Source organism: Pangasianodon hypophthalmus, chromosome 5, assembly GCF_027358585.1.
Source record: "Pangasianodon hypophthalmus isolate fPanHyp1 chromosome 5, fPanHyp1.pri, whole genome shotgun sequence".
In the NCBI taxonomy this organism is placed as follows: domain Eukaryota; kingdom Metazoa; phylum Chordata; class Actinopteri; order Siluriformes; family Pangasiidae; genus Pangasianodon; species Pangasianodon hypophthalmus.
The window spans coordinates 8,849,730-8,871,838 of record NC_069714.1 but is presented as its reverse complement, the minus strand read 5'-3'; the positions used below and the strand labels follow the sequence as shown (position 1 = coordinate 8,871,838).

Sequence of the window (22,109 nt, the reverse complement as noted above, 5' to 3'; positions counted from 1 at the left end):
CAAATCGTCATTATATTGTGATGTATTGCAGTTGTGATATGCCTTGCAGTTTATTACAAACACACCGGAGATGTGATCAGGTTAAAGATTGACCAAAATGATTTAGATTTATTGTATCTTGTAAAAGCTGTACCTAAAATGACTAATGCTGGTCAGGATGCTTACAGGACACAATAAATCATTTTAGCTGTTTGTTCGAGAACTCATTTGCATATTATGACCCTGTGCAATATCAGTATTTCAACGACCAAAAAAAAAGGGCAATATATTGTGCAGGCTTAGTAATGAAAGTGGCCTGGGACAGGCTCAGATAGCTCGGGCAGACTTACCACTGGTTCTAAAGGTGAAGAGACTGGGGGAGAGGTTCCCTCTGGAGACAGAAAGAGATAAACATGGAGATTGAAGACTCGACTACAGAAATCAATCAATTTGTCTGTTCACTGATAATGCAGAGGGACCTCAAGGACAAAGTAAAAATGATGCACCAAGGATATATAGATCCACTTGTGAAAAGGCAAGTGGGAAGGCAAAGGAAAAGGAAAGGTTGCATATAATAAAACAGTGGTTACTCACCCTACAGAGGTGACATTGTTGGCCAGTGTGCTATCATAGTGCGGGATGCCTGTACTGCTCACTACACTGACACGGCCTCCTAGTGTGTTCGACACCACGCCGGCATGGATACCAGCCAGACACAGAGACGACGACTAGAGACACACATACAGATTTTACCTTTTATAGGCCTACTTAGTCAGTACTTAAAAAAAAAAAAAAAAAAAAAAAAAAAAAAAAAAAACGAAAGAAAATAATGCTGATATAGATACAAGGTCTTCAAGTAACATTTGTGAAGGTCCAGTTTCATAAAGTTCTTGATAAGCATATAACATGGCTGATTGACAACTACAGTTATCTCTTAATGCTTAAATCATTAGCTATTCATGTACAGCTCAATGTTTCAGACATGTGAACTGGTTTTATTTTGTAGTGGCGCTTGATGTTACTTCTCACTGACTCTGCACAGACGAGACACACACGCTTTTTAGATTAGATTAGGTAGATTCGATTCAACTTTACTGTCATTGTACAGAGTATGAGTACGGAGCCAATGAAATGCAGTTTAGCACCTAACAGAAGTGCAAATAGCAATATGTCTATAAATATACATATATATATTTATGTATAGGCATGTGCAAGGTATGAGGTAGAGAAAGTAGAGACCAGCTCAGTGCAAATGACTAGTTGTACAAATATACAGGTGCACTGTATAGAGATATGAGGTGTATATATCTGGTAGAGAAAGTAGAGAGCAGCTCAGTGCAGTTATAGACGGTGCACGTAGTAATTAGTCAGTAATGTGCAAGGAGGCAAGATCTGAATGAGGTGTAAGGGCAAGTTACCATGGTATTGCAAATGACAAGATACAGATGGTATTTAAGAGTGCACACAGCATTAATACTGTACAGTACAGTGGGCTTTTTTTTTATAACATGGGTTAGAATAGGAGTGAACACTTCAGCGCCTGAGTTCAGAATTCAGAAAGCTGACAGGTGATGGGCAGAAACTTTTCCTGAGTCTGCTAATGCGACAGCGAAGACTCCTGCAGCGTTTCCCAGATGATAAAGGAGAAAACAGACCATGGTTGGGGTGAGAGGTGACTTTGATTATACTTCTCACCCTCCGTAAGCAGAGTTTGTGATGATTGTCTTTGATGGAAGGTAGCTGGACACCAATGATGGTTTTAAAGTGAGAAGAATAAATACACACATCTGTCAATTCATCTTGAAACACTGTTTTCGTTGTCAGGTTTTTTTTTTTGTAATAGCCACGACGTCATTCAACTAATCAGTCCAGAGTCTGTACATAAAATTTTAAAAATCTATTAAAGTCTGTGAAAACTCTCCCCTTTCAGACCTAATGTCTCTATCTCTGTAGCTAGTCTCTGGTCTGACGAGCTGCTTTCAGCTGAATCATTTACATACAGTGCCTCCAGAAAGTATTCACCCCCCCCTGTATTGAAGTACATTACAATTAGATTTCTCCTGCTCCTTTTAAAGTGACTCTCTACAAAAATTAAATATGTGCTATGTGTAGTATAGACCAAATACAGCCCAAAACCCAGGTGACACCATTCCTACCATCAAAAATGGTGGTGGTAGCATCATGCTCTGGGGTTGCTTTTCAGCAGGAGGAAATGGAAATCTTGTCATCAAGGGCAACATGGATAGAGCCAAATACAGGCAAATTCCTGAGGAGAACGTGTTCCAGTCAGCCAAAAATCTTTGTCTAGGGTGAAAATTTACATCCCATCAGGACAATGAGCAAAAACGCAAGGCATAAACTACAAAAGAATGACTAGGAAACAAAAGAAGGTTTGTGTTCTGATATGGCCATGTATGGAACAGTTTTGCACTCAAGTCTACATCAGTGAACAGTGGATAACTTCAACAAATTAGACTCCATGTGAAAACTATAATTTTCCCAGTTACACAATTGTACTTTCTGTCCATGTACTACACAGTTATAGAAGGGAATTATTCACAATCGCACTATCCGGAGTCACTCAAATGAAGATGGGTTCCCTTTTGAGTCCGGTTCCTCTCAAGGTTTCTTCGTCTCAGGGGGTTTTTCTTTGCCATTGCCTCTGGCTTACTAATTAGGGAAAATTCATATATGTCAAATTTATTTCCTGGATTTATATATTTCTGTAAAGCTGCGTCGTGACAATGTCAATTGTTAAAAGCGCTATGCAAATAAAATTTGATTGAATTGAATGGCCAGGTCAAAGCCCAAAGGGAAATCTGATGATTTGTGATGATTTAATCTGAAATCTGAAATGTGTGGCATAACCTGAAAAGTGCTGTCCACCAACGTTCTCCATCGAATCTGGGAGAGAATTTGCATTAAGGAATGGGAGAAAATGCCAAAATCAAAATGTGCAAAGCTCATAGAGACATATCTGAGACAAATTAAAACAGCTTAAGTACTGTCCCTGGAAGGGTGAATATTTATCAAATAAGCAGTGTTTAGATTTGTTATTTTTAAATAATTCTAAAAAATTTCTTCGAACAGTACTTAAATAAATAAATAATTTAATATATATATATTTTTATTTCTGTAGAGAGTCATGTCAGAAGGAGCAGGAGTAATATAGTTGATGTTGCAAGGTAGCAAAAAGAAATAATCACTAGGGGGTGAATACTTTCTGGAGGCACTGTAAATGCACGTGATTGAATGAGAAAACAAAGGATCTGCTACAGAAGCAGTTTGAGATCATGTTTAGTTAAGTCTGCACTGAACTACGTCACTGAACTACGGCCATTGTTTCATGCATTGAACACTCTGCTACAGTTCTGTTCTCTAAAATACTTTGGTGGGTTCGCATCAGGACCTCTGCTATACATCAGTACGGGCTTTCCTGTGAATAAAGAGCAGCTATGGGAAAATGGGAAAGAGATGGCATACACATTTTAAACCGGAGCACTGGTAGGTCAAAGGTTCTGTACTAGTGACCTGAAGGTTGTCAGTTCAAATCCCAGGATTGCAAAAAAGCCACTGCTGGGCCCTCTGCATGAACTGGATTCAACCTCACAGATAAGTGGACTTAGATCTGTCTAATGACTCTGTCAATTTATTTCTACGTCCAAAATTTGAAGCTAAACTGAAAAGACACACTGATTATAACAGATTTGGTAAAACATAACAATAAAAAGTTCATAGTGCTGTCTGGTGGCTTCACCCCTTTTGTGAATACACTACTCATGCTAAAAGTATTCAAGAGACAGAGCTATTGCATGAGGAATATAACAGAAAATTGCAAAATGGTGAGACACCAGCTTTATTTATATTTATTATGTAATGTCCTTCAGTGGGGAGAGAAAAAGAGAGAGAGAGAGGCAGAGAGAACGAGATAGATTGACGCAAGATTGCAATGGTTGATGCTGACTAAATGAGCCATAAGCCACAAGAGACATGACTTGGCTGATGATGTCACTGGGAGCGATTCCACAGCGACACTGTTGTTGGTGACATGAAATACTGTAGCAGTGTATGTCATTAAAGAGTCGCTGTGGGTTTGGCTTTAATTACTGTGCCACACATGATTGCTAAAACGCAGCATGGCAGGCAGATGGTAACACACACACACACACACACACACACACACACAGTTCCCACAGGCACTGCCAAACTAGCACTGGAATTAAGAGAGCTGTCTGTTTGAAAACTGACATTTCTCTCCCTCTTTCGCTCTCCACCACAGGCCGACCACAGGCAGCAGGCAAACTCTCAACACACACACACGCGCACCGCAAAACATACACCACTTCCTACTGGCAAAATAAAATCGCTGCCAGGTCCAGCTGCTGAGCTGCACACGTGCGTGCCCTGCTCCCACAAATCATACACATGTTCTCGCGTACACACAGTCGCATGAGGCCTGTGATACTCGGCGTGTATGAGAGCTGTACAGGACGACTTTATTCTGCTGTCAGCTGGCCTGCATTACAAAACTGATCAGCCAAACACTGACCTAACATCTCCCATAGAGACTCTCATATACAGCACACACACACTCACAGGGAAAGTCAAACTGAGTCAAAGTGTAGAATGTCAGTCCGTCCTCCCTGAAACTGTGTTTTTCTACTTAACATTCAGAAAGCGAGAACTAGCCCAAACGGGAGCTAAAGGTACTTGGGGTGATAATTTCTTTCCAGAGAGACACCTGGAACGCATCATTTCAGTGTGCAAACCACTCTATCGATAAGTTCAGAATTAATTTCCGGATTAACATTGTTTCTGATTAGCTGCAAGGTCAAATATAATTACAAAATGATGTCCAATATGGTAGTGAATATAATTACAAAATGAAAAATCAGTATTGCAATTAAATTCAAATTATTTTAATTTCAACCACAGTTTTTAGGTCATATAGGGTGCGACTTGAGGATTTGAGGCCTCTTTGTCTATAATGGGTTGAAACTGAGAATTTGAGAAATTTACCATTTGAGTAGGCCAGGAAAAAAAACAAAACAAAACAAAAGCTCATTTGAATCAAATTATTCATGTTTTTTATTTGTAAAAACACCATGTGGAACCTTTTATATTCTGTTTATGGAAGCCAATATTTTTTTATTTATTTTTTATTTATTTATTTATTTATTCATTCATTCTTAATACTTCCAGAAAATAAGGTTCTATCTAGCACTACAGTATTTCAGTTTCTTCCTCTAGGAGATCCCTTAAACAGTCGTATGGGTCGACACAGAACCCTACAACAGTGGCTTTCCCTTTCACCAGAGTTTCTAAACAGAACCTATTTGGAAAGATAGAGCTGTTAAATCATCAGTAACCCTTTTTTTCCCCACTAAGAGTGTGTAGAGTGTATCCTGGAGTATCATTAGTTCTTCATCATAATAATCCTGAGTACCAAAAACTACACAACTGGATCCTTTGGTACTAGCCTTTGTGCAGTGGACCCTCTGAAGTTGATATTGCATGAAGTGAAACAATTCCTTCCCAGCTACAGAGCTACAGATTGGTGTTGAAAACTATCAACCGCGCCTCTCATGAGGTCATAAGCATGGGACCACTAATGCTCCAGCGTGCAGCCAAGGCAGGATGAGGTCATCACCCAGAGACATCAAGAACGAGAGGAACAGACTGAAACAAAGGGCTTTTGTTGTGGTGTGTATGTACATGTGTGCACGTACATCTCTGTAGCCATGGGGTATGGTCCCAGACACCTCGCCAAAATCAGTCAGACACCCGGCAGGACAGAATTTACTGTAGAAAAGAGAGAAACACACAAATATATACTGCATATATGCACATTTCTATGGCTGTGTAGTGCATGCACACAAATATTTCACAAAGCGTACCTGAACTCGGCTTCAGTAAAGTCATTTCCTTTCTCCAAACAAGAGATCAGATCTGCAGAGAGAAGGGAAAAAAACAGTTATTTACAGTGTATTTTCTGACCTAACAACAGAGTTGCCAGATGTTTATCAATTATCTCCAGCACAAGCAGTCGATTAATTGGTTACCTCTTTCCTGACATAAATAGGAATATACACATCAAAGATACACATCAATTGCTTATTTTACATTAAAATGTGGTGCTGGGGCTTGAGTTTAATCTTCAGCAAAATAGAAAGAACACTGAGTGCAAACTTCAGACACAGAGATTCAGACTAAATCTGTGTTTGAAGAGGGCTTAGTTTTATAAAAAAAAAAAAAAAAAAAAAAGATTCCCGCTTAAAGAGGAGTTGAATATTTCAATGTAGATGCTCTAAATATCAGTGACAAGACAACATTATTCTGAATACATCCATAAACAAAATCTCTAAAACACTACATTTTATGATAAAATTGCTACTGACCCCCTTTGTAAATTGCTTTTTTTTATTTTTTTATTTTTTTTTAAGAGGCTTTGGTGATTTGAATACAGGGAGTATAGACTTAATCACATTCAAATCATTTTGGATACTACATTATTCAACTGTTTTTGTCACTTCCTCTAAAAAGGTGTACCCTAACCCTAGGTGTACACACATATCAGAGTGTTTATTTTAAATATAGAGTAAAGATTTCTCATTTTCAGACCTCATGTTTTTGAGTACTCTACTACAAAACACCTTAAAATGATCATCACTGTGAGTGTAGATTTAATGGCGGGCGAACACGTCCCTATCCATCTGAAGGGAGTACAGAATGATCCCTGCAATATTTTTAGCAAATACACTCTCATTTTAATCCACAAGGTCTTACACCTATCTCAAACCCTAACTGTTTATGCCTTTAAAAAAACAAAACAAAACAGAACAAAAAAACTCATTATGTCTTGGAGGAGAGTGTGATACTCAGCTGCTCCTCGCTCACTTACCAGAGAAAAAATATTCTGCTTCAGGATAACACAGCTAAATATCAAGAGATGTTCAGCACATAATGTAACATAGTATGTGTGAAAGGTGAAATGGCAAAATGACCAATGTTCTTTTGCTAAAGTAATGTTAGTTAACATGGGCAAGTCTATTTAGCTAAGCAATCAGGGTAACAAGCTACTAGCTAGCTAAACAGTGCTCGGCTACCTTATTCATTTACTAAACTTGTGAGCTGCTTTTTAACCCTTTCAGCAAACAAAACAATTACAATTACAGTACATCTTTACGTTTTTACAAACAAGCCATTCAATTTATATGTAAGATATTTCCTCACAAGGTTTTCCAGTGAATGAGGAATAGGAGGGATTCTGATACTAGCCAGCTAGCTTATGCTAGTTACAAATTCAATATAGGAGCAATATGGCTAGCTAGTTAACATGCCCGAATGTGTAATACTGTAATCTAATGTTAGTGTAATACTGTACTGTACTCTAATGTTGTCATGTTCTTCTGTGTGTCTGATAGCCGCTGTATATGATAAAGTTATGTACATGCTAGGAGTGGCATTAGAGGTAGCAGTGTAACATGTTTACAACTATAGCAGATTACACAGCCAAAGGGTTTTCAGGGCAGTCCCGTCCCATCCCTTGCAAGCAGAGTTTGCTGTAGTATGAGTGTATGAGTCCAGAGGGAGGGGAAATTTTGGCCGTACACAAAAGGGATGAGAACCATTGGTGTGAGGAACTTGATTGGGTTCAAAAATAAATAAATAAATACGGGTAGATGGTAACATATGGAAATGCATTAATCTAACACAAAAGAGATGAAATTACATTTTGGATATATGTTCACATTTACAGCATTATGTAAGAAAATAAGATGAAATAAGATTTGTTCCATATGTCATTTTATCAGGAGATCCCTGGTGCAAAGTAAACAAACTGGATTAGCTTATCTATGTGATCTCAGGTGAGGTGTAAGCTGGAAGTTTGTGGACACCTGATCATCACACCCATATGTGCTTGTTGAACATCCCATTTCAGATTTAGTCCCCCTTTGCTGTTATAATAACCTCCACTTTTTTAGGAAGGCTTTCCACTAGATTTTGGAGCGTGGCTGTGGGGATTTGTGTTTATTCAGCCACAAGAGCATTAATGAGATCAGGCTGATGTTGGGCCTGAGGTGCAGTCGGGGTTCCTGTTCATCCCAAAGGTGTTCAGTGTTGTTGAGGTCAGGACTCTGTGCAGGACGCTCGAGTTCTTCCACTCCAACCTTAACACACCATGTCTTCATGGAGCTCAATTTGTGCACAGGAGCATTGTCATGCTGGACCTTGACAATGTTTGGGACCATTAGTTCCAGTAAAGGGGAAATCTTAATGCTACTGCTTGCAGAAACATTCAACTTTGTGGCAACGGATTGGTTAAGAACCAAATATGGGTGTGATGATCTGATGTCCACATACTTTAAGGCATATAGTTTACATTAGGCAATCTATACAAATTCATACAGTGAATAAATGTGCTATTTGGTAGAATGACGCTTGGGTTGTTATACACATACAATATAAGCATGCACATTTAGGCACTAATGTCTGTAAATAACATCAACACTATATTATTTCTACAAGCCCAGGCCATTTTTCTGTACACACTGTGATTTAGAAAAGCTCAAATGTAAAAGAATCCACTAAATCTGGCAACACTTCGTACTGAGCTCTCTGTGTTGCTCATTAATTCTCTCTCCTACAGATATAACAGTGTTCAGTATGTTGCTGTGGTGATATTATTGATCCCTGTGTGGTGTGTGTGTATGTGTGTGTGTGTGTGTGTGTGAGGTTTCTAAACTTCAAATGTTACTTATGTATTCTATACATCTTCCCCTCTCACTGTAATGGAGTAATGTGGACTGGCTGTGTGTTGGGTTTCATCAATCAATAATAACAACCACAAAAAGACAGGAAGTGTGTGTGTATGTGTGTTTGTGTGTGTGACAGGAAGGCAAGATGTATCTTGTGGTAGTGTGTGGTGTAATATAGTCCATTACTCAAACGCACAGCCTGGCACTGTCTGCTCCTGTCATCCTGACTCATCTGAAAGCGGATCTCTTCCTCTCTCGCTCTCTCTCTCTCACACACACACTCTCTCTCTCTCTCTCTCTCTCTCACACACACACACACACACACACACAGAGCTCTCTCTGCTCTTTCTTCTGCTATCCCTCGCTTATAAGCAGGCTCTCTATATCTCCCTTTGTTTTCTGGGAAATAAACTAGTAGGCACCCCACAAGGCAAGAAGCTTTATCATAATTGGAAAGCAAGACAGACTAATGCGCACGCACACACACGCACACACACACACACAAACCCCCTTTAAAGCCGCTGGAATTCCAATGGTGTGAAAGCTGAGGATGTTCCAAGCTGTCCAGTGCCCTTATCTGATATGTTTGTGTGTGTGTGTGTGTGTGTGTGTGTGTGTGTTATTAGCTGTGGCAACACTTTAAGACATGCCGTTATAAGAAAATAATCCTATGTTTAGGATTGGTGTGATACCTTGTACATATACATATATACATATATGTATACATTCATATATATATATATATATATATATATATATATATATATATATATATATATATGTGTGTGTGTGTGTGTGCACATATATATATATATATATATATATATATATATATATATATATATATATATGTATGTATATGTGTGTGTGTGTGTGTGTGTGCATATATATATATATATATATATATATATATATATATATATATATATATATATATAATTCTTAAAGGCTATCTGGAAAAATATATAACAAACCTTTATATTTACCTATTTACTGTAACTTATTAATCTTGAACATCTATACAATCTATGTTTGTATATTAAACATGCTGTAAGTTGGTATTTAGAATTCTTAAAATCAGTAGCCCTAATAACTAATAACTGTTCTGTACTCAAATGAAATCATGTTTAAAAATGCATGTGATGCAAACAATAGTGTTATGTTGTGCTCAGGGCTAACCAACACAGGCTAGCTCACTGAACTGATAGTTCTTACATACATTGTTCACACCAGTCTGTTACTCAGAATCATCTAATAGATAAGTATGTGATTTGAGACACAGCTATTCCACTTGTTCTAGTCTAGACTATTTGGACAGGCATTGACGATATGCAGACACAGAGATAATGCACAGACGCTCACATTCCCGCTGCTCTGTTCCTCGTCCGCTTCCAAACATTATTCTTGACCTCAAGTTCCTACACTGCAACCTCCAGATATGACATCACTTCCTTTCGCATTTATTAATTCTATTTGCAAAGTGATATATCATCATAGGCACACCCTGTCTCTGGAGACACAGAGGCAGAAAACGAGATTTTATTCCTCTTTTTCTTCCAGAATCTCCCTCTCTCCTCTCCCTCTCTCTCTCTCTCTTACACACACACACACACACACACACACACAGAGGACAGCAGAGGTTTTACTGCCTGTGTCTGCACTAATGCAATCATGACTTCTGTTAGAAATGGTCAGAAAGAATTTCACTCTCCCTTTTTCTCTCCCCTTAATCAGTTGCACATGAGGCCCCTCCCATCTCTCATCTGTACAAACACACAGAGCCGTCGCCATGGCAACTCCTACGCCAACCTCGTGAGAGGTGCAGTTTCGAGTGGACACACATACACATACACACAAACTCACACGCACACACACACATACACACACACTCCCACACACACAGATACCCTGCCAACATTTGTTTCCAGTTCATTGTAATATAAACAGAAATGCAGTTGTGATTTTTTCATCACACAATTTCACACGTCCGTTAATAACACCCACTGTGTTCTTTTTCCCTGTGGTCCGAGGACAGTTCCCAGAAATACACCAACCTGATTCTGTGTATCGGGCCAAAACTGGAAACACAAGGTTTCACATGGTTTCACATCACAGAGCCAGTCGTGTTTTTGTATAGATGATTTTGTATGATGATGTTGCACACAAATTGCCCGAAAGCGCACTGATGTAACACTGGTCATGTTTTGTTTCAACTCAAGTCAAGCAGGTTTCACTGTCATTCCTCTCATCACAGACAGGAACGAATCATAGTTCCTCCTCGATCACAGTGATACACTTAACATCACAGTGCGATTACTTTTGTATGCCACTTATTCATACATTTTCAAACGAGGTTCATATATAATCACCCAAACCAACTACACAAAAGCCACGCACACTGTCTATCATCTCAGTTCAAAGATGACCAAAGCACACCACAAACAGCACTTTTATTAGTCTGATCTAGATCTGGGCCATGCTTGAGTTCATTTGCAGCATAATCGGCTCGGTTTCAGTGACACTATGACGTTTTATATATGTAATTCTTTCGCCATTAAAATAAAACTCATTAAAATACGATGACAACGTCCTGGTAGGTTTTAAAAACTTACAATGTCAAAGGAAAAATCCTTCCTGAACAACTTGCATATCAATATTTATAATTATTATGCGGTCCTCAATTGTGTAAAAGATTTATTTCATGATTAGTTCATGATCCTGAGTTTACTTTTGGTTTAAACCTCTTTCATCAACAAGCTTTTCTGTTTAGTTTCCTAGATTACCTACAATGCCGCTCAGCTAGCTGCTGAAAGTGGTGCCAGTGGGATTAATGCTGCGCTCGAGGCGAAGTTGCAACTTGTAATTCCAGCTTGCAATTTCAACTTGGGGTAGTCTTCTCAAGTACCATCTGTTTACGGAGTGACGACAAATCAACATGGCGGTGCACCTGTGAACACTTTTTGAACACTATTTTTAAATGAGTTTATAGCAGTATTGGCTTTAAATCAGTTAATATACAATTTATTTATACTTGGTTAAATCTATAATACTATGCATTACTATACAATACATTGACCTTACTAATCACCGTTTTGAATCATCAACATTAAAGTTATCACTGACGTTAACCGGCTAGCTTGCTGCTAACGCTACTCGCTATTGTCTGCTGTAGTTGCTGTGCTACAATTTCAGTCCAAAGTGTTGCATGAATGAGTGATGTTCACTGCAGTAGAACGCAGCCACTCAGGCCTGTAAATGTAAAAGTGTGCTTATTGTGAGCTTCACGTGCTCCAAGAGCAAACAAAAGACACACTTTCATGGAGACGTTTTTCTCATTTTTTCCCCCACTTCGCACACTGAACATGCTGCGGTGGGAAATGACGTTATTACCACCTACAAAGCACCACAAACGTAGCATTAGCCCTTGTTTTATCTCTACCTAAAGAGAGCGATGCAGCAGTGCTTTAGTCCTTCAGTCTGTCCAGCTCTCTCACCTCCTGATCTGTACAGATCAGTTTCTGATGCTAGGCTTTCATGCTATACCACCATCAGAGCCATCATACTCTTCATTCTGCATTCTGAGACTCTGAGGCAAACATTTACTGTCTCTACTACTTCTACAGTGGAGTTCTCATACAGTGGAGTTCTCTTAATATGACACTGAATGTTGCTGGAAAATGGTGAGTGGGAAAAGAAGCTCGTGTTCTTTTGTTCTTAGTAGCTAACAGCAAAACCTGACTGTGTTAAAAGATGTGTTAAAAAGCCACTGATGTCTCAGAAAAACATCAAAAACAGAATGAAGTTGTTGGCAGGATATGGAAAGTTTGATTCAGAGTGGTTCAGTGGAGTTGTGTGGACTGATGAATCATGATGTGAGTTGCATGGTGATGCTCCACAGAGGTGTCTTCGAAGATCTGGTGAGAAATACATTAGTGAATGCATCTCTAGCACAGTTAAGCAAGGAGGAAGAGGTGTCATGGTGTGGGAAGCCTTTTCAGCTGCTGGTATGGGTGAGCTGCTTCACTCTGAAACATCAATTAATGCTTTAGAGTATGGCAGAAAGGCTTAAAAGTTGTTTTCGGGCGTTAGTTTTCTACAAGACAACGCTCCTGCACACACTGCAAAGACCAACAAAAAGTAGCTTGAGAATAAGTCCATCAGGCTGATGATTTAGCCTGGTCAGAGTCCACAACTGAACCCTATAGAGAATATTTGGTCTCACATTAAACACAAACTAACCGGGAAACATTTTTCAAATACTTGAATTTCAAATGAATCACTTGAATCAAACACTGACACTTCTTTCTGTAAAAAGCTGTATGTAAGTTTCCCCACAAAGCTTAAACTTTAAAAAAAAAAAAAAAAAATCAAAGGGAAAATCTATCCCATACTAGATTACTTTATCTACTTGTTTAATTCTTGCTAATTTCCTGACCAGTGATTTGTTGTTAAGACAATTAAAACCTGACCGTTATCGTGTACGTCTGAGTTCACTGAAATTCTTCCTTCCATTAAACTCCATTGTAAATGTGCTAGCAATATCATCCTGTGACATCAGTATGACACTACCATTAACTTCTCACAGGAAAACAAAAAAAAACATACAACATCCACCAACAAATCAGTACCAAAAACAAATATTTTGATATAATCTTATTTATTTAACTATGTAATTGTTGTCTAGATGATGTCTTGGTACTGTGTGTATCCATATGCTGATGGGTTTGACTTTGGATGGTTAAATATATTCTCAAATGAAAAGAGAAAGTGTGTTGTTTGTGTTTTTTTTTTATTACTTTTATGCCTTTAATAAACTCCTACATCTGATTACTTAACAGCTCGCCCTCAAACCGCTGGAAACGTGGGTTGCTCTTTAAAACCGTCTGCTCATTGCCTGAATCATACCCGGCTCAGTGTTAGTAGAAAAGGCGTATAAAACTGTCTAACAAAGCAGACTAGGTCTGTTATATCCTTCACAGAGCCCCATGTAATACCATGCGTGGTGCAGCTGGAGTGTGTGTGTGTGAGAGTGAGTCAGAGCTGAAAGTGTGTTTACCTGGCTGCTGGCTGCTGGCGTAGGAGAGGAAGAAGCCGCGCCCGAGGCTGTGTGGGCCGCTCATAAACTGCACCGTGACCTGATGGCCAGACGACTTCACTTCCCTCGGACCGCTCACATCTCCATGACACAACTTCACTGCACACACAGAGAGAGGAAGGCGTCAGGAAGTGAGCGCTGAAGAGAAATACAGAGATTGTGAAGGTTAAGTGGCTCAAAGGCACATTTAGCGTCATCGTGGAGACACTAAGCCTAGTTTTACGCAGTTTATTGAGAATCTGGATTCAATCCACTGGTTAAGTGCTCCTGCATGAAGCAGGCGGTAGGATTATGATTCACTGCCAGCTAAGAACAACAGCGTTAGCTTGTCCCTTTTTAAGACTTCCAGAGAACTGGGTGCTCTTGGCAAAACAATGTTCAGAGCACCGTTACTTAGAACAAATGACTTGCAAATAGAGACATGAAGGCATGTGCTCCTGCAGAAAGCCTTAAAAGCTTCATATACCCTAGTGAGACATTCAATCCACAATTTATTGACAGACACCACAGATGTGTCTGAGGTATGAATATAATACGAATCAATAGAGACACTGCAGGTCGTCCTCTTTTAAAGAGATATTCCAACTGACTCCGGTGGCATTTGGATGTCTCTAATCAGATAAATCTGGACAGCTTCTCCAGCAAATCCACTTTGCTAGTTTAATGAATGGATGGAGTATTTTGAGTTTGTGCACCAGAGCTGCTAGAATTTGAGAACAAAGGACGTGCCTGCCTGCTTCTGAGACGATACAATGCAGCAATGATATATGCGCAACAGCTGCATGTATGAAAAATACTTTAAATACTTTTTTTTATTTGAACAAAAATAAATGGAGATATTTGAATAAAAATAAATGGAGCTATGTGCTTCCTTCATCGACACACACTACATGCATATTAAATGTATGAGGCCCTATTCACTATATTGTGCTTTTAAGACCATTTTGTCTGAAAGCATGGTTCAGAAAAATCCAGCACACTCCTAAAATAAATCCTTATGCACTGCAACAGGCCAAAACAATTTGACATGTAATGCATTTTGCACTTTGTAGGGAATAAACTTTTTAAACACAGAGACTGGGACACACAGAGAGAAACCTTCAGTGTCACAGCTTATTAATTTGACAATGTTTTAAATAATAGAGCATTAGTAATATAAGTAACATAGTCATGTCAATTACTATGAGAAAAAATTTACGAAAAATTATTAAAAATAGTTTATAGTATACAAAAATGCCAAATGTTCTTAATCATGTCCTTAATTTTTGTATTTTTAACTTTTTTGTTTATTATCATAAAGACCGCACAACCCTTTCATCATCAATCTCATGATATGAATGTATATGTGCATTCCTGAGCAAAAAAGATGGGCCAAGCCAAGCCAAAATGGCTATCTAATGGTTATCTAATACATGTTTTTTTTTTTTGTCTAGAAGATGTGTTAAAAAGCCATTGATGTCTCAGAAAAACATCAAAAACAGAATGAAGTTTTTGGCAGGATATGGAAAGTTTGATTCAGAGTGGTTCAGTGGAGTTGTGTGGACTGATGAATCATGATGTGAGTTGCATGGTGATGCTCCACAGAGGTGTCTTCGAAGATCTGGTGAGAAATACATTAGTGAATGCATCTCTAGCACAGTTAAGCAAGGAGGAAGAGGTGTCATGGTGTGGGAAGCCTTTTCAGCTGCTAGTATGGGTGAGCTGCTTCACTCTGAAACATCAATTAATGCTTTAGAGTATGGCAGAAAGGCTTAAAAGTTGTTTTCTAAAGAGGAAAGATAGTTAGTTTTCTACAAGACAACGCTCCTGCACACACTGCAAAGACCAACAAAAAGTAGCTTGAGAATAAGTCCATCAGGCTGATGATTTAGCCTGGTCAGAGTCCACAACTGAACCCTATAGAGAATATTTGGTCTCACATTAAACACAAACTAACCGGGAAACATTTTTCAAATACTCGTCAACTGTTTGAAGCCATCAACATTGAATGGAACAACACTGACACTTCTTTCTGTAAAATGCTGTCTGCAAGTTTCCCCACAAGGCTTAAACATTTTTAAAAATCTGAGGGAAAAGCTCTCTCATACGAAGTTACTTCATTTACTTGTTTAATTCTTGCTAATTTTCTGACCAATGATTCGTTGTTAAGACAATCAAAAGCTTAATATTTAGCTATTTTGGGCTTGTCCCATTTTTTCTGCCCAGGAGTGTACAGTGTTCTACTGTATAGTGCCCACCACTCTGCACTATTTAAAAAAAAGCTGTGAGTGTGGTATCAGTCTATTCAATACATACACATTACTGATCATGATCACTTCCAAACTAGACCAATTCAAATCTGTCTAGTTAAATTATACTAATTTTTCATACAGAAATTTCTAAAAATCTTTTAAATTTGAGCTCGAATCTGTTATATTAGTGGCTCTGATGCTCAACTGAAGCTTAGTGGCTTATTCATGTTGATTTCTGAAAGTCATGTGATCCCCAACCTGCACAGACTCATCAGTCTTACGCAAGTCGGAAGAATATCTGTGAACTGTGAACAGTTGCAGTAGCCTGTGAATGCGGAAATGTGAAAGCTGTTAAAACAGAAAGCCCCTCTCACCTATCTCTGTCCTGCCTGCTCCGATACCATCGAACAGCCGGAGGTAGGACACCTGGCAGTTGTGTGTATCGATGTCGAGGTCCGCCACGCGCAGGAGGAGTGTGTGTCCGGCGCTCCCACTAATCTCCCACTCACACACTGAGTGTGCAGGGTAAAAGAGAGGGTAGCCCAGAGATGCCAGGCTACCGCTTCCTGCGCCAAGCACCGTGTGCCCACAGCCATCGCCTGCAACACACACATACACACACTAATGATAATATCACACAAATGATAATATGCATCTGTATCTGACTATCCACACTATAAGGTATTTAGTTTTGTCATGTTGAGCTAACCTTAAGAGTACACATGTGAATTTCAATCATCCTCTTAACAAATATTGGTAACCTTGTATTTGAAGGCTTTCTTTCTTTCAAGAACAATCAATATGATTGAGCACTGAATAACATATTTATAGAATAATGTGTGAGAATACGAGGATGGACGAATCATAAATTTATGATCTAGACCAATCTGACAGTTGGGTCAGCTGGAAAACCAATGAACTAAGCGGATTTAAGAGCAAACTAAGAAGAATGAGCCTACTCATTTTCTTTCAGTACTTGACTTCCCAGAGAGAGGACTGACTCCATAATCCTGTCCAGATAATGTCTCTGATGTAGCATGTCACATTCATGCCCTCGAGTCTTCGGTTAATATTTTGGCTATGAGCCATGGTGTTCTTTCCTCTCATCGTCTTTATTTTCGCAGTTCCACATCCCTGGGTGTGTGTGTCTCTATCACTGTCTATCAACCGTGAAGGCTAATTAATCCATTTAGTAAAAATAGTCCTACTGACGGCAAGATTGTGTCCTTGCTCAATGTGTGGCGTGCTGCAGGCTGTGGGGTTCGGGAACAAGTAGAGCATGCAAGTCACATCACCAATAAATGTAAGAACCGACTGGAGTGCATTACATCTATACATGTATATACAGTGGAAACAATGGCTTTGTTAATGGAAGGAAAAGGTAGGGGGATTTTAAATGCCTTTGACCACTACATATGCTGTACATTGGGCAACTATGAAAAAATAAATAATATAAAAAGCAGTCATACAATCTGCTTGTCGCTGTCACCGAGGCTACTGATTTATCCAGGCTGGAATATATAAACAGCCAATGCCAGTTGAGAAAAGGCAAAAACAAACAAGATTTTCTATGTTCTAAAGGAAAACATTTATGAATATGATGCTTGCTTAAGAGTACATATTATATATACTATATAAACTCAGAAAGCAGGAATATCCAAGCTCCTACTAGGAAAAGTGCAATGAAACGCCATTCATGGTCATATTTCCCACTATTAAACCAAATTCAACGAAGCAGAATTGCACTGCTAATTTTAAAGCAATTTTCACTGATTAAAATGCACAACTGAGACAAAGTGAATGATAATATAACCTGTTATGCTTGCAGAGACAGGTGAATCACATAACAGACCGGTTGTTTAATTAGCAAGCATAGCTTTCTACCATAGAACAGTATCACTTTGGGGTTGTATAATAATGTATAATACGTAATGATGTACAGTACTGTGCAAAAATCTTAGGCACATGCAAAGAAATGCTGTAAAGTAAAGATGACTTCAAAAATAATTAAATTAAATGCTTCTACACTTTAAAAAACTATAAAAAGCAATAAACAGTAATAACTGAAACAAAGTCAATATTTGGTGTGATGACCCTTAAAAAAATATAGTAGTCTCAGGTACAGTGTGTGCAGTTTTATAAGGAAATGAGCTGTAAGTGTTACTGAGCATCTTGCAGAAGCAGCCACAGGTCTTCTGGAGACTTTGACTATCACACTTGCTTCCTATTTTTGGAGTAAAACCCAGCAGACTTCATTATGTCTTCTGTCTGAAAAGTGGTCTTTTATGTAATATGCTGCTTTCTTTACTGACATACAAACATTCTTCTGTAACTTCTTTTTTTGTTTTTTGGAAAAGTAATGTTTGGAAATCTAAAATGTTTTTGTACTGACTCAATAATGCAGAATTCCAAAAAAACTGTACTAAAAATAAATAGGGTGCCTAAGACTTTTGCACAGTACTGTACATTTGAGCTTATCGATTTAAACAGAACGTCATGTAGTTATTATTTACTCCAATTTACCAGCTTGGAAAGCTCAGCCATTTTCTTTGTTAGTGTATCATCTTTTCAAGCTCTGAGCATCCACTGTGATCAGAAGTCAGAAATAAACAATGCACCATAATGTGTTAGAAGTGCTAATCAGTCACAGAAAATGTCTGTGTGCGTGTGCAAACAATAATAGGTGCAATAATATTCATCTGGAGTTTTGGTCACTGGTGGCTGCAGCATCGTAGGGATTACAATTTTATAACAATATGACACTTGAGAGCCCCCAGTATACTTTAAAGGAATACTTTTTTCAACCCAATCATTTTCTGTTGCATCTATAGTGTATGTGCGATTCCACTGGACAATAATCTCAAATAAAGGTTTTCCTGTACTGACAAAAGAACGAAAAATTTTGTTTATTTAAATGTCTCTGAGCAGTGTTGAACTCAAGACAATGAACGTTAACACAAGTTTACTATATCGAACGCAAGACTACTACATCAAACACAAGTCTACTACATCAAACACAAGTCTACTACATCAAACACAAGTCTACTACATCTAACTCAAGTCTACTATATCGAACGCAATTCTACTACATCGAACGCAAGACTACTACATCAAACACAAGACTACTACATCTACCGCAAGACTACTACATCAAACACAAGTCTACTACATCGAACGCAAGACTACTACATCAAACACAAGACTACTACATCTACCGCAAGACTACTACATCAAACACAAGTCTACTATATCGAACGCAAGACTACAACATCAAACACAAGTCTACTACATCAAACACAAGTCTACTATATCGAACGCAAGACTACAACATCAAACACAAGTCTACTATATCGAACGCAAATCTACTACATCGAACGCAAGACTACTACATCGAACACAAGTCTATTATATCGAACGCAAGACTACTACATCAAACACAAGTCTACTACATCAAACGCAAGACTACTACATCTACCGCAAGACTACTACATCAAACACAAGACTACTACATCTACCGCAAGACTACTACATCAAACACAAGTCTACTATATCGAACGCAAGACTACAACATCAAACACAAGTCTACTATATCGAACGCAAATCTACTACATCGAACGCAAGACTACTACATCAAACACAAGTCTACTACATCAAACACAAGACTACTACATCTACCGCAAGACTACTACATCAAACACAAGTCTACTACATCAAACGCAAGTCTACTACATCAAACGCAAGTCTACTACATCAAACGCAAGTCTACTACATCAAACACAAGTCTACTACATCAAACGCAAGTCTACTATATCAAACGCAAGTCTACTATATCGAACGCAAGTCTACTACATCAAACACAAGACCACTACATCTACCGCAAGACTACTACAGCGAACGCTAGTCTACTACGTCTAACGCAAGTCTACTACATCGAACGCAAGACTACTACATTGAATGCAAGTCTACTACATCTAACGCAAGTCTACCATGTTGAACGCAAGTCTACTACATCTAACGCAAGTCTACCATGTTGAACGCAAGTCTACTACGTCTAACGCAAGACTACTACAGCGAACGCTAGTCTACTACGTCTAACGCAAGACTACTACGTCTAACGCAAGACTACATCTAACGCAAGTCTACTACATCTAACGCAAGTCTACTACATCTAACGCAAGTCTACCATGTCGAACGCAAGTCTACTACATCTAACGCAAGTCTACTACATCTAACGCAAGTCTATACATCAAACGCAAGTCTACTACATCTAACGCAAGTCTACTATATTGAACACAAGTCATCTAACAAGTCTACTACATCTAACGCAAGTCAACCATGTCGAACGCAAGTCTACTACGTCTAAGGCAAGTCATCTAATGCAAGTGTATGACATGAAACGCAAGTCTTCTACATCAAACGCAAGTCATCTAACTCAAGTCTACTACATCTAACGCAAGTCTACTACATCTAACACAAGTCTACTACATCTAACGCAAGTCTACTACATCTAACGCAAGTCATCTAACGCAGGTCTACTACATCTAACACAAGTCTACTACATCTAACGCAAGTCTAACACATCTACCGCAAGTCATCTAACGCAGGTCTACTACATCTAACACAAGTCTACTACATCGAATGCAAATCTACTACATCGAATGCAAATCTACTACATCTAACGCAAGTCATCTAACGCAAGTCTACTACATCAAACGCAAGTCTAACACATCTAATGCAAGCCTACTACATCGAACGCAAGCCTACTACATCTAACGCAAGTCCAACACATCTAACACAAGTCTACTACATCCAACACAAGTCTACTTCATCGAATGCAAATCTACTACATCTAATGCAGGTCATCTAACGCAAGTCTACTACATCTAACTCAAGTCTAACACATCTAATGCAAGTCTAACACATCGAACGCAAGCCTACTACATCTAACGCAAGTCCAACACATCTAACGCAAGTCCAACACATCTAACGCAAGTCCAACACATCTAACGCAAGCCTACTACATCTAACGCAAGTCTACTACATCTAACGCAAGTCTACAAATTATACAGATTTAGATCTTAATTAACAAATGCACCTGTTTGAGAACGTGTGAATGTGTTTTATATAATCATATGTTACATAAATGTTTATTGACGTCAGCAATAATTGCCCCTAGACGTCCACTGTAAATAAGTTTCGAAAAGAATGTCCATGGCAATCAGTCCTATGCTACTGATGTGTAGATGAGAGATTAGCTTGATAATGCTGGAGTACTTATTTACATTGGTGTTTGTTTGGAAGTGCAGCCCTCTGAAACTTCATGCTGGTTATTTGTTTCATTTAAGTTTGTAAAATTGACAATAATCTCAGTAAAGCTCTGTTTAAATAAAACTAATAGTCAGCTAAAGAGAAGAAACTCCAGACACTTCACCACATTATGAACCGATTTTTAAATTTCTACAGAGTATATAATTTTCCCCAGTATGGCCAATTCTGGCTCTAAAAACAATATTATAATATAATATAAATCATCTAAACATCTATATTTATATCAGGCGATATACCTTTATTGATTATTTGAATGTGTAGGTCTTTAAATTTGCATCAGTTACAAAATGGCCATTTCAGTCCAGTTCTAGTCTGATGTCAGTCGTGTGTGTTATAAAGCCTTTATACAGACAGCCTTTAAATAAAGTCTTACTGAAATATCTGGAGAAACAGTCATCATTTTCCTGAAGTACAACAAAAAGAAGGAAGTCGAAGAACAGCAGAAAGAAGGCAGCTCATGACCAGTGGAGGTGCACATTAAATGGATTATAACACCAGTTTATCGTGTCATGAGGCTTTACGATCTATAGAGTCTCGCATCAAATGTGTCTTTCTACAGCTACACATCTAGTCTTCACAGCAACACTCAGCTCCATGTGGGACTTTCAGTGCAACATGAGCACATGGCTCTCTCAGTTTCTGTTTTATTCCTCACACACACGCGCACACACACACACACACACACACACACACACACACACACACACACTGTACATC

At 38.6% G+C, this 22,109-nt stretch overlaps 1 protein-coding gene across 1 annotated transcript in view; it reads right to left on the bottom strand.

Moving 5' to 3' along the window:
* The window catches only part of dcbld2 (discoidin, CUB and LCCL domain containing 2), a 42,253-nt gene that overhangs the window by 7,292 nt on the left and 12,852 nt on the right, over window positions 1-22,109 (bottom strand). The window contains exons 2-7 of the mRNA XM_026912699.3: window positions 16,439-16,663; window positions 13,795-13,932; window positions 5,877-5,928; window positions 5,709-5,781; window positions 574-707; window positions 330-370 (exon numbers count right to left, since the gene is read on the bottom strand). Of these exons, the coding sequence (XP_026768500.2) occupies window positions 330-370; window positions 574-707; window positions 5,709-5,781; window positions 5,877-5,928; window positions 13,795-13,932; window positions 16,439-16,663 (663 nt within the window). The remainder of the gene's footprint in view (window positions 1-329; window positions 371-573; window positions 708-5,708; window positions 5,782-5,876; window positions 5,929-13,794; window positions 13,933-16,438; window positions 16,664-22,109) is intronic.